This window comes from Apium graveolens, chromosome 10, assembly GCF_009905375.1.
Source record: "Apium graveolens cultivar Ventura chromosome 10, ASM990537v1, whole genome shotgun sequence".
In the NCBI taxonomy this organism is placed as follows: domain Eukaryota; kingdom Viridiplantae; phylum Streptophyta; class Magnoliopsida; order Apiales; family Apiaceae; genus Apium; species Apium graveolens.
The window spans coordinates 158,806,507-158,819,142 of record NC_133656.1 but is presented as its reverse complement, the minus strand read 5'-3'; the positions used below and the strand labels follow the sequence as shown (position 1 = coordinate 158,819,142).

Sequence of the window (12,636 nt, the reverse complement as noted above, 5' to 3'; positions counted from 1 at the left end):
AACATGTTTTACAAATATCACTACTTAAATAAAATCATACAAATCTCATATATTTACAAGTACGACATGTATGTTCTGCAACATATGATGTTCTGCAAACTAAACATGTTTTGTAAAATAATATATTTTGCAACGTTCTACTAGTAAAATCTATGCAATCTACAAGATTTTCAATAAAATTATGATATTTGTAGAATATCATTCGAAAAATAATACGTTCTGCAACAATTTAAGGTATATTTCACTTGCAGAATATATATGAACTCCAACGAAATAGCGGACTCCATATAAACTAACCCAACATTAACATGACAGTACATCTGAATTTTTGTTCATATAAATGTATATCAATATACTGCCGTATGACCCAAAACGTGGCGTGTAGTACATTATAAAACGAATACAAACGGTTTTCAAATGGGACATCATGATTTTTTTAAGTTGAAAATTTAAAACAAAATTAAAATTTACACTGGAGTACTGGATAAACAGATATTCAACTGGCTTAAATTGAACAGAACTATAGACTTACAACAATTCAATTGAATGATTAAATAAACAAGTTATTATTATATAAACATGTATTTTATCATTAAATGACTAGCCGATTAATGGATACAGGATCCCTTCAGTCCGATCCCGATTTTCGGAACACTGATCATCAGTACAATCTTTTTGGGTTTCCAGTAGAGGCACACAATTGATATATAAATCTGTAACTTTTCTGAAAAAGCATGGATGATCATTGTAACTATATGATACTGACAAAAAATGGTAATTAAATATCATTCATACAAATGATACAAGCACTGCTCACCGAACAAAACTGTGTAACAAACAAAAGCGCAACTAACTCAAAACTGCTCAGAATTGAGAATTACTAAGGAATGTAACCATGCACCTAGCACTCTGAAATAACTTATCTACTGATTGCCATACTGTTGATTGAATTTCTAGAAGCTTTTTTGCCTTGTCCTGTAAATTTGACTGCCGTCGAATTGACTCCCCGTGGATCTGCCAGTGAATATTTAAGAGAATTATATACCATTGAGAGAAGAATCAATTAACAAAACAAAGAGGAACCAGATCGCTTCAGAATACTATAAAATATCAAATCACAAATTTTTTAATGTTCTAAATAAATAATGGTCCAGCAGAGGGTTTAGGTACCTTCAAAAATAACCGTATAACAGCTTGTAGGAATTCGAAATTGTTTCTGCATGAGAGCTCATGAATGAAATAATCCAATAGAAGTTCGATGGAATGCAACTCCGGTCTGTTTATAGGTTCTTGACCGTCATCGTCACCATCGTCGTCACCATCATTACCATCATCATCTTCTATAATCTGAAGCATTCTAAGTTCTACATCCAATGTTGAAGAAGATAGCCCTTTGATATAATCAGTAAAGGTAGAAACTGCAGAATTACGAAGTCCACAACAAACATCACAATTTTATTCAAAAGTAGATAAACATGTTAAACAAAGGCGCCAGTGACGAACAATGTAATGGGCACCCAAGATAAGGAGGAACTGCCTTGTTGAATACTAAAACTTCCAAGAGTTGATAAATAGCTACAACCCTATACAAATAAAACTAAAACTTACAAGTTTTCATCTCTGCTGAGGAATGAAGAAGCTGCAAGAACTCAGATGCTGGTAAATCGTGATACACCCTGCTTTTGTTTGTTTCATCAGCTTGTGAACCCTTGTCTTGATCTCCAGTGTTACTATTTTTGAAAACTATCTCTCTGGAAAGAGATGGAATTGTAGGCAAAAAGAAAGGTGCCTTTTCAGGTTTCTTCGGAGGTTCAATTGGTTTATTCCGCTCCTGAGCAAGGAAAACAGGAGAAAAATATCAGTGTCTTGGAAAAAAAGAACTATAATTTAATCTCCGGTCATGTGTTCAGAATTCAGATAATGTGAAAAAACATTAATCATATTACAAAGGAGCGAAAATAGAGAACCTTTATAATGTCCAGATTGACAAGGCTTTGCCACTGGCTTTTAGGCAATAAGGACAGTGTGACTAGGTCTGGGATCTGTTTATCCAAATGAGGGGCCCAAGATCCACCTTGAATCGGCATGCTTTTACCATAAGGATGATCAGAATTCACATCTTCAGACCCTACAGCTGCAGACACAGAGGGTAGTTTGACATTCACAATCTCCTTTCCACTGCCATAAGAATGCATAACAGTATCTCCAGAAAACATAGCCTGATTAATCCTGAAAAATTACATGCTGGTATTTAATCCTTTAAGGGGGAAAAACGATGAGTTTACAGGCCTCAGATATTCCTGCTCCTGGTGTATATAGTGCAAGGAGCTGATAACAAACCAGGCAGTGATAAATAAATACCCAATAAATTTTTTTAAAACTTTTGCCAAAAATGTGCTGACACTAGTTGAAACTCACCACAAGTATACACCATTTTGATCAACATGAGTAGTAGCCAAAACATCCATATTGGGTGACAGCGATAATGCAGTAATACAAACATCGACTTGTACAGCATCAATTTGTCTTGCCAGTATGACATCCCAAATTCTGAGAGTTCCATCCATACTGGATGACAAGAGCCACTTCCCATCCTCACTGAAACACATGTCTGTTATTCTATCTGCATGGCCTTCAAACTTACGAACCATTCGAAGTGCCACAACATCATACAAACGGATAACTAGATCATCTGTGGCAGTGGCCAAAAGACCTGGAATTTTGATACGACAGTAGGAAATGTTATCAGTTCAGGAGGGAGAGGGAGGGGGGGAGAGAGAGGGAGAGAGAGAGAGAGAGGGAGGGAGGGAGGGTGGGAGGGAGAGAGAGAGAGAGAGAGAGAGAGATTACCATTACAACGGTGGTAAACAATCTTGACGACAGAGCTGCCAATTTCCCATCTGGATTTTAAATCACGGCATTTAAAATTCCAAACCTGCACCAAAACCAAGAGATATGGCATTTCTTTCGGCACCGAATCATCCCGAGTACAAAAAAGACATACAAAAAGGCATACGCTATTTAACCATATCACCAAAAGATGGCAAGTGGACATAAAACCATCATGGTGGTTGTGAGGTCAGAAATCAAGCTATAATTTGAGGAAAACATATAATCGCATGCAGAAATTAAGATAAGAATATATGCATAGTTCATCTTTAACGTAACTTACATAATGGCCAAGCAAGGGCATACTAATCTAAAAATTGTCATCAAGGGTCCAATATAGTAAATAAAGAAGGTTTATATTGAAGGCTGTACTTTGAGATATATATCGTTCACATCATAACCCCCTCTATGCTTTGGATATATATAAAATAGTATATATAGAGGGAGGACCAGAGGCGTAATAGCAATACTGTACTATATCGAAACTGATAAACTTTTTATTCTATTTATTAGAAAGTACAGTAAAATGAACTCGCATGATGCCTTCAGTCTCGTAGATTCTAATAGCTGTATCTAGTAGAAGAATAGAAATTTCAACTTTGTACGCTACAATGAAACACTAAAGCAGCCTTTTTCTAGATTTTCTCTACACTCTAGTTAGTCAAACATACACGTCAAGCCACTTGCATGTTTGCAGCCGGGCCAAAAGTAGAATTCAATTAAGGTCACAGTAAAGGCATCTGTTCGATGCAAGCCCTCACTATTTGCTTTTGCATGTGATAGGAACAGATGCAATTGCAAAAAACTTATTGTTGAGGGTAGAAAGTGTAACGAGCATCACATCATTAGTTCTATTTTACCTTAATGTCTCCATTATGTCCTGCACTTATCATAAGAGTATTAGTTGAATCACATGCTATACCAACAACTTCTCCACTGTGAGCAGAGCTTCCTCCCTCTGACATGTCCACATAGCTACCTCGGCTTATCCCTGACTGAAGATTGAAACGCTCAATCCAACCAGCTGCTGTACCTAAAACAGCAAAATTGCCGCATGCACTAATAGCGCAAGCCTGCCACGAGATAGAAGACATTCATAAATTGCAAGTCAGATGCAATTTCAGGAGAAGACATGATATATGCATTACAATATCAATCTTTCTCAAGGTTCCCAATGTAGTGTACTGACATCGAACCATGAATGAAGAGGGAGACATTAAGAAAAAAAGTATAACTTATGTAATTCTTTGTAAAAATAGCAGGAGTGTACCCTTTTTAATTTAATACCCTTTTCAGACTTGTGCTAGTACCTACAAGGCTGACCTTGTGTTACTACCTCTGGACACGATTGACCATTTAGGACATGATGACAACTCAATAAGCCAATGTAAAACATTATCTCAGAACAGAAAAAATAGATCCACAAAATTCTACTAAGAATAGCGCCTCTGATAAACGAAAATATTACCTTCACTGGGCTTTGATTGTCCGGACATGGTGTTAGTATGTGCTCTCCGATCACAAAGTTTTGAAGTCTCCATACATATGCCTGTGCAGTATCGGAATGGCATGTAACTACGTTGCACCAATCCCGCTCCCTAATTTCGGCTGGTTTAAAGAAGAAAAAGAACATAAAGTACATAAAAAATTAGATCTACTCTAGTCCAGCGCTAAAATAAGTACAACACTATAAACTATAACTTCAAATAAAACTCCGTTATACCCTAGGTACTGAGCTAGTAGAAAAATTAAAATACGAATAAACCAAGACTTGCAAAGATAGCTTCAAGAATGACTATACCAGCATCGAATGCAACAACAGGCTTCAGTTTTACTTCTTGTTCCTGAAAGAATATAAGATCATATAAAAAATTATTAGATTAAAGCCAAAAATACATTCACAAAAAAGCAAACACAGTCAAGTATACATATTTTAAAATAAGAGACAACAAATTGGTCAACATCCCATCACAGGCATATCAAAAGAAGATGAATTTTCTAGGACCAAAAAATACAAACATTTGGACCTACTATCTAGTAAATTAAAGTTGACACAAACCCTCACCTTCAGCTTTAGCTTTTTTGCTCTTTTTGTTACATGACGTTGTGATAGCTCTCTACTTTGTTGATCCTGTTCATACTCAGAAACCAATTTGTTAGAAAAAAGAATCGAAAACTAAAACAAGCTAGTATCCACAAAAAATGAACACTAATGCAACAAAAGAAAATCTCAAAACTCAATAGTTGATGGAAATCGACCTGTATAATAGAGAACAGACGAAAGGCTCGGTCCTGACCAGCAGATAGAATATGCCTCCCATTGGCGTAGAACCTGTAGTTATAGAGGATATTTAGCAGCTAACAAAATCATTTTAAACCTAAATTAATGGTCTCGTAGTGCATGTGTGTGTGTGTGTGTGTGTGTGAGAGAGAGAGAGAGAGATTCTAATTCTGGAAGCAGTCACAAAATTTTGATGTAAAAAAAAAATTCCTAGCCGTTACATGAGTATATAAGTCTTTTGACAGGTAATATGAGTATCGGTTGATCCTATTCTTCAGTGAATTTCCACGGAGTCAAAAATTTTAACAAAGAAGTATACTTTCTAAAAGGTCTTGCATCCTAAAAGAAGATATAACTAGGTATACTGTGTAGTATTAGCTTGCATAGTCAATACGTCATATAACTTCATGGTAGAATGGAGGTGAAATGTTAAGGTTGTATCTTACAGTGAAAACAGACACAATTGGTATCTACATACAAGTGCGATACCTGATGCAAAGAGGAGGAGCACTGTGCCCACATCGAAAACGCAGCAAACGAGGATCTCCATCAGTTGTATTAAAAATCCACATCTGAAGAAATCAAAAGACATAGGAAAACAAAAAAACAGTTCAGATGTCAGGAAAGCAGTTTATACACGAGTATATTAGTATAAAGCAATCTTCCGATATCCGTAAATCATTATAAGAAAGAAAAACATTTATGGTCACAAAAAACTACTATGGTTTTATGTGTTAAAAACATTTCCCGTATATAACTTACTTTTATTGAGTTATCTACAGATGCACTCATTAGCACAGGCTCATTAGCAAAGAAATGCAATGACATAATGGAGGAATCATGAGCTTCTTTGATTACAGACTGGATCCTTTTCTTCTCAAGATTCCAGACGCTTATAACACCAGATGAACCTCCAGATGCTAAAAGTGGTTGTCCATCTGAATACAGTGTAAATACTAGAATTATTCCATCTGGTTTGGACAGAAAAACTATTACCTAAAAAGGAGGCAGTCATGTTATCAGATTAAAAGTATTAGGTCTAGTGCATCCAAGTTTTGATCAAGTTGATCAATTAAAGTAAAACACTTTATATATACGGAAACACGAAATATTTTATCCTGTATAATACTAGCTAATATTTCCAAGCTATCATTAACCCTAAAACTACCAAAAACATCAACGAATAACTAACCAGAATCTAGGTAGTGAATATTTTTTCAAAGCATGCTATAACCCATTCTAGTAGAAGATAACAGTGAGTTTCATTTCTTAACTATTTCAATCACATCCATAGAATAAGATTAAGAACACTATTCCATACTATATAATGATACATACAATTAAATAATCATTATTGTTTATGCCTTCTCCAGAAAAAAAAAGTGTACACAAAAAGAGTAAGCCTCCAAATTTCATCATTCACATAAACTGAGGTATATCATGGTAGAAATTCGTTGAGGCCTGTATACAAGGAATGAATTTGGAAATTGCAACAGACTTCAAATGATACTTTCAAAGAAGTTAAAAGTCCAGGCAAGTCTATTATTCAACGAAAACTACTGTACATGCTTTAAATCTTTTATATCAAGTGCTTACCGGTGCTGAAAGATAATGCAGTAACAGCACCTCGAGTAGAATGCGTAAAACTAACAATTTCTTGGTCATAACGAATGTTGTGAACATGAATCTTTCCATCAGAGCATCCAACAGCAACAACATCCAGTGCCGGTGAAGAAACACAACAGCAAATAGAAGAATTCCATCCTTTGAAATCAAAAAGCTTTTTCTTTGTGCTAATGTTCCAAAGTTGAAGTGCGCCCTCTTGACTCCCTAGAAGTACCTGTACGCTTTCCACTTGGTAAGAAAATTCTCAACATAATGGGGTAAAAGTTTATGACAAACTATAAAAAAAACCTAGACAGTAGAAATATACCTTATTTAAGTAAGTATCAGGATGCATTATACAAGTAGGAGTAAATTTGTCATCTAGCAAGATATGTCCAACTGGAGCAAGATTTTGTTCAATTCCTTTAAAAGCCCATGTGAATATATTGCCTTCAACATCAACACTAAGAATGTGTTCTCCAAATAAAAGCAACTGGCTGACCTTAACGCTATGCCTGCTCCACGTAGCAACCTGTTCAGGCATGTATATCCTTATCAAATTGCAAGCTATTTTACCAAATTTTATCAAGGTCATATTAAGCTAAAGATAAAAAGATAATCAAAGTTAAAACATATGATTTACAGTAATCAAGATCTTGTTGATGTCCAAAAGTAAAGTTTGATATAACAAATTATACATATATGTACTTTTTATAATTGTATTTGGCTATTTGCTAACAGATGATATGACTAATTATACATATATGTAATTTTTGTAGTTGTATTTGGCTATTTGCTAACAGAACAGACACATAACGAAAGACAACTTAAACAAGCATGTCTTTCAATACTTCTGATAGAAATCGGGAAAACATAATTTCCCAATTGGAGCAGTACACAGTGATAAACAACAGCTGATGTATCGCTGCAGTTATGCGGTGTCTTTGCTAAAGTTTCGAGTAAGATGAAAAAATTGTGGCTACTTGCAAATTTATATGTAATTAAAATCTATTAAAAATACCAGGAAGGTAGGTGGTCCACTGGCCCTAAATCAACCTTGCATAACTACTATTATATCTAGCATCATGTAATATGTATGCCACATATAGTCGTATATAAATATCAAAACTACAACAAAGATATAATATTAACATCAAAACAGACCAGAAAGAGCATAAAACTCGATTTATACGTAATTCGATCAAATTATTCTTCTTTTCCTTCCAATATAGTTTCTATTACCTCAAAACATGATACAAAATGGTGGATACTGGCAATTGGCATCAAATCAACTACCAATATCTATGGTCATTCATTTAAATACTATCAAGAACAAATTAATCTTAAAAAAGCAAAATTACATGAGAAGAAATGCATAAGCCAAAGATAGAACAGTGGATTTATTCAGACCACCAAGCAAGAAAATGATAATTACTACTTGCCACACTAAGGAGGCTTTTGTAATGTTAATAAGAATGACTTTACTGATGGTGATTGGAGGTTCACTTTGACTTCAGGATTTTATCATATCATATGCTACATTTTCGCACTGGTAACAAGTGAAAGAAATTTGGAATCCCATGGGGTACGTGGGAATGAGCTACCCAAAAAACAGGAGTGAGTTCACCATTCCGACCAACTTAACACCTTATTTCATCGCTGAGGCATGACTTAAGATTTTCCTATTTCTTAACTGGGAATAAGTTCCCTAAGCCAAACTGTCCCCAACATACAGTGTTTACAGTGTGAGAACTGAATTGAAAGACCATCAGTTTAAAGTTTAGTCTGCTAACACAACATAAGGAACCTTTCTCATCTTCGATTATTCATTTTGAGAAGGGTTGGTATTTACAAAAATAAGCATATTCCATTTAGGTCTCGTTTGTTTTGATGTAATTCAGCTATGTAAATGTAACTAGAAGTTACTTGGAACTGCAATGAGTTACAATGTTTGTTATACTGTTTTTCAAATGGAGAAAAAAACTTCTAGTTCCATCATATTTATTGTAGCATCAAACATGGAAACCTGGTTACATAGTTCACCTGTGGTCATTCCAGGTTACATAGTTATATAATTATTAAATGAATACAGTAATATTTTATTTTCCACGGAATTGTGAATTTTAACTTGCTCCAATGAAGGTTTAAATATTGTATTTACAATATTGTGAAACAAACGAGGCCTTGTAAAGAAGGCAATTCTAAATTAAGTTGTGCAGTAAAATGCTTGACATGTAATACTTAGGTTAAGTTATATGAGCAATTGAAGATAAGAACCTGATGAGCACGCTTAAAAACTGCAATATTGTTCCCATATGCAGCAAATGTGTAATCACGATAAGAAGCAAGAGCTCGTATTTTCTTTGGTAGTTGAGGGCCTTCATCAAAAGTTTAACATAAGTACTTATATGGATAAAATGTACAAGATAAAACAGAAACATCAATACAATAGAAATATATATATATATATATAAATTGCTTATTATTTTTACTATCATTCTATAAAGACATCTTTCTAGTATTCAACTTAAGTGTTTGTTCTGTTCCAATTTTGGTTTTAATATCAATTTCCAAAAAAAATAACATAAAAACTGCTATTTGGTCCAAAGAAAATTATTCCGGAAAGTTCTTTGGAGTAATGGTTAATTAATTGAAGATCATTTCCGGTATTCATAGTTACAGACAATAATCATCTTGCTAATGTTCAACAAAATAGAAGCCACTTCAATTCCATAATCATCATGCTATGAACTAATAGTCCCCACCTCCCTCCCCGTCCCCCAAAAAAAACATTTACATCTTATGATAACGAGCTAATTTGAAGCATTTCTAAATCCCTCGCTTCATTTCGAGTCATATGTCAGAAAAATCCATTGGACATATACATATTAAATATATGTATGTATTATAAGATACTTATCTTAGAACTATATAGATGCATTCCATGTAAAACATTACGTTTCCTAGAGCATGCATAAACCTTAATTTTAAGTAAAAAAAACATAAACAAAAAAAAGAGAGTTACGGAATTAACATCATTTCAAAATCGAAAAACAGATTCAGCTACAAATCATCTAAAACCACAACAACAAACACAGTACACAATCAAATTCCAATTACTTAAAAGCTGACAAAAACGCTTACCAACGAGCACCAAAGTGAGCTTCGCGCACTGCAGAAACACATAAACACATATTAATACATCACTCTACAATACAAAAAAATACCAATAAAAGAAAGCAAATTAAGTTTAAAATCGAAGTATACATTATAAATCTGCCACGCCTTGCCGATGCTGACGGTGACGAAAGTTTCGGTGCCCAATCTGTAAACAGAGAAGGGGACAGTGCTTGTGATGTATCCAATTGCTCTGAATGGCTCGAAAATGCCCATTTTTCTAGAGAGAGAGTAAGAAAGAGGCACACAGAGTTTTAGAGAGAGGGAGAGGGAGACAAGGGTTTAGGGTTTTGAAGGCCGTTTCTTTTTCTTTTTTCCCTGCTGTATTACTCTGTCTTTAGCGCTCGCAGATTTTACCTGCTGTAATTTTTTAGGTAAATTACCTTTCGTGTTAACTTTTCTAAACCGTTGTAAATATTGGAGGAGAATGAAATCAAAACATGTTTAAAGTATAAAGTTAAATTTTTTTGTAATTTTTTTTTTGGCTAATTACATTCTTCGACTATTTTTTATTGTACATATATCAAAGAAAACTAGCTCTATAATATTTTAAAATATTTTAAAATTTGTATATATTTGTTAAATAGATAGATAGCATGTTGTGGCTTGTGAGAATCTAGTTTTGTGTGTGCAATGACCTCTCACCTCTATTGTATGTACGAATTCTCTAGTTTATATTCTAAAATCTGTGCGAGGCACAAATTTTTTCTAAACTCATGTATAGACGTGTTCATATAACATAAATGAAGTATATATTATGTAATGAGATTGTCTTTTTTTTTTAATTTTGGATCGAATAACAGCTATATAATATTCGTAAAATATGTACTTTGAAGTGTTTTGAATTTTGGAATTGTACAATTTGTGCAATCGAGCATGGACATTCATAATTATTGGACAAAATCATGTTAATCGATTAAGAAAAAAATTAGTTCATTTGCTTTAGTTGCCTTAATTTCCTATTTAGGGTTTGCGATTTTCAGTCTTTTTCAACACACATGTTAAAAATGGGAATGAATTATTAAAAAAATTAACTAATGCATTTTGTTAAAAGTGCGATAAGTGGGTTACATGATTGTTAATCTTAACGGAAGTATATGTTGTGAGACTGATGATCTCATGAACGGGAAGTATGTCTCGTAATATTAATGATTATCGAGTTCGTTCAAATATTTTTCTTACAGAAATGAAAATTCTATATTTATTATATCTAAATATGTTTGAAATGTTTTAGCAGTACATCACATTTAACCTTAAAAATTTCAGTATGATCTTCGTTTATATTTAGTTTTTGTCGTTTTATGATAACGATACTTTATTATAATAGTTTCTTGTATAATCATATTAAGATAAATATATATATATATACATATATATAGTTATAATTTTTTAATTTTAAATAATGAAGTAGTAATAAATATACGTAATAGCGAGCCATACTAATTAATACTACATGCATATTAAGTTATATGCAATTAATACATGCATATTAAATTAAATAATTATCAACATACAATTATGATGGATAAACTTCGTAATTTTAATATGAATAAAATGTCTCATCCAACACCCTAATTGTTCTATTATATATATAATAGATTCAAATTGAGGGATACTACACCTAACCGGTTTTTACCGAACTCGATTTTTATGGTTTGTTTATGAGCTTGGTTTTAATTTTCAACGATTAAATTTGATTCGAATTTGGTTTTTAGGCCAGCCAAACTGAACTCGAATACCTGAAAACCAACTCAAACTGAAACCAACCTGAAATCCGACCAAATCCGATATATTAAATTTTATATATTGTTATTATATATTTACATATGGCTTGGAGTTTCTAAAGGCCACAATAGAAAACTTTTTTATGAGTGCAGCCTAAAACCACATTTCTCGGATATTTTTCAACGATTCAACCGTATGAATGTGAATATTACGTCAAAATATAATTATAAAAAATATTTCATGCAAATCCAAGTGGTTTAGTATTGATTTTAAAATGATTCTATTTTTTTATATAATGTTAACTGTAGAGATTGAATGATCATTTTTTATTATAAAAGGATCGATCTAAATAACAAAATTATTCGGAAATCTACATACTTACTTATTTTTACATGATATTTACATCTGTACGTTTGGATTTTTAATTTGAATTTGAGGCGCACTGATAGAAAATTTTTCTATTGTGACCTTTAGATACTTTTTGCCCATTTACATATTATATTTATATAACTAAGAAATGACTGTATGGTAACTTAAATTTAATTGAGTAACTAAATATAAAACAACTTCAATGTACTAAGATTTTGTTAAATACTTGATAAAAAATATACACCGATCATAAATGAAACATACGTAAAATGACAAAGATAATCGGCTAAAATAATTGAATATCACTAACAAACAAGTGAGTATTACTAAAGTAATTTGATACAACTCATAAATTTAATCATGCGTATTTAAATATGTTTGAAATAATATAGGGATATTTTAATTTTTGGACAAAAGACTTGCTATTAAAAATTATTTTCCAGATATTTTTGTTTTGGTATTTTCAATAACATTTCCGGGTTTCATTTTTAACCTGAACCAAACTGAAAACCCGCGGTTCGGGTTTGGGTTTTAATTTTTGAATTTCATTCGATTTAGTTTGATTTTGGTTTTGATATAATATTGGATAA

The 12,636-nt window shown here is 32.9% G+C and overlaps 1 protein-coding gene across 1 annotated transcript; it reads right to left on the bottom strand.

Annotated features, from left to right (window-relative positions):
- Positions 1-700: 700 nt before the first annotated feature.
- On the bottom strand, positions 701-10,261 carry LOC141693039 (U3 small nucleolar RNA-associated protein 21 homolog). Its single transcript, XM_074498025.1, has 18 exons — positions 10,043-10,261; positions 9,920-9,947; positions 9,053-9,153; positions 7,104-7,307; positions 6,767-7,010; positions 5,933-6,108; positions 5,660-5,742; positions 5,149-5,221; positions 4,955-5,020; positions 4,691-4,733; positions 4,358-4,497; positions 3,750-3,962; positions 2,851-2,935; positions 2,419-2,713; positions 1,968-2,229; positions 1,609-1,831; positions 1,171-1,418; positions 701-1,014 (listed from the first exon to the last, which is right to left on the bottom strand). Exons 1-18 carry the CDS (start codon positions 10,166-10,168, stop codon positions 865-867), a joined length of 2,760 nt encoding a protein of 919 aa, XP_074354126.1. The 5' UTR covers positions 10,169-10,261; the 3' UTR covers positions 701-864.
- Positions 10,262-12,636: the final 2,375 nt, after the last annotated feature.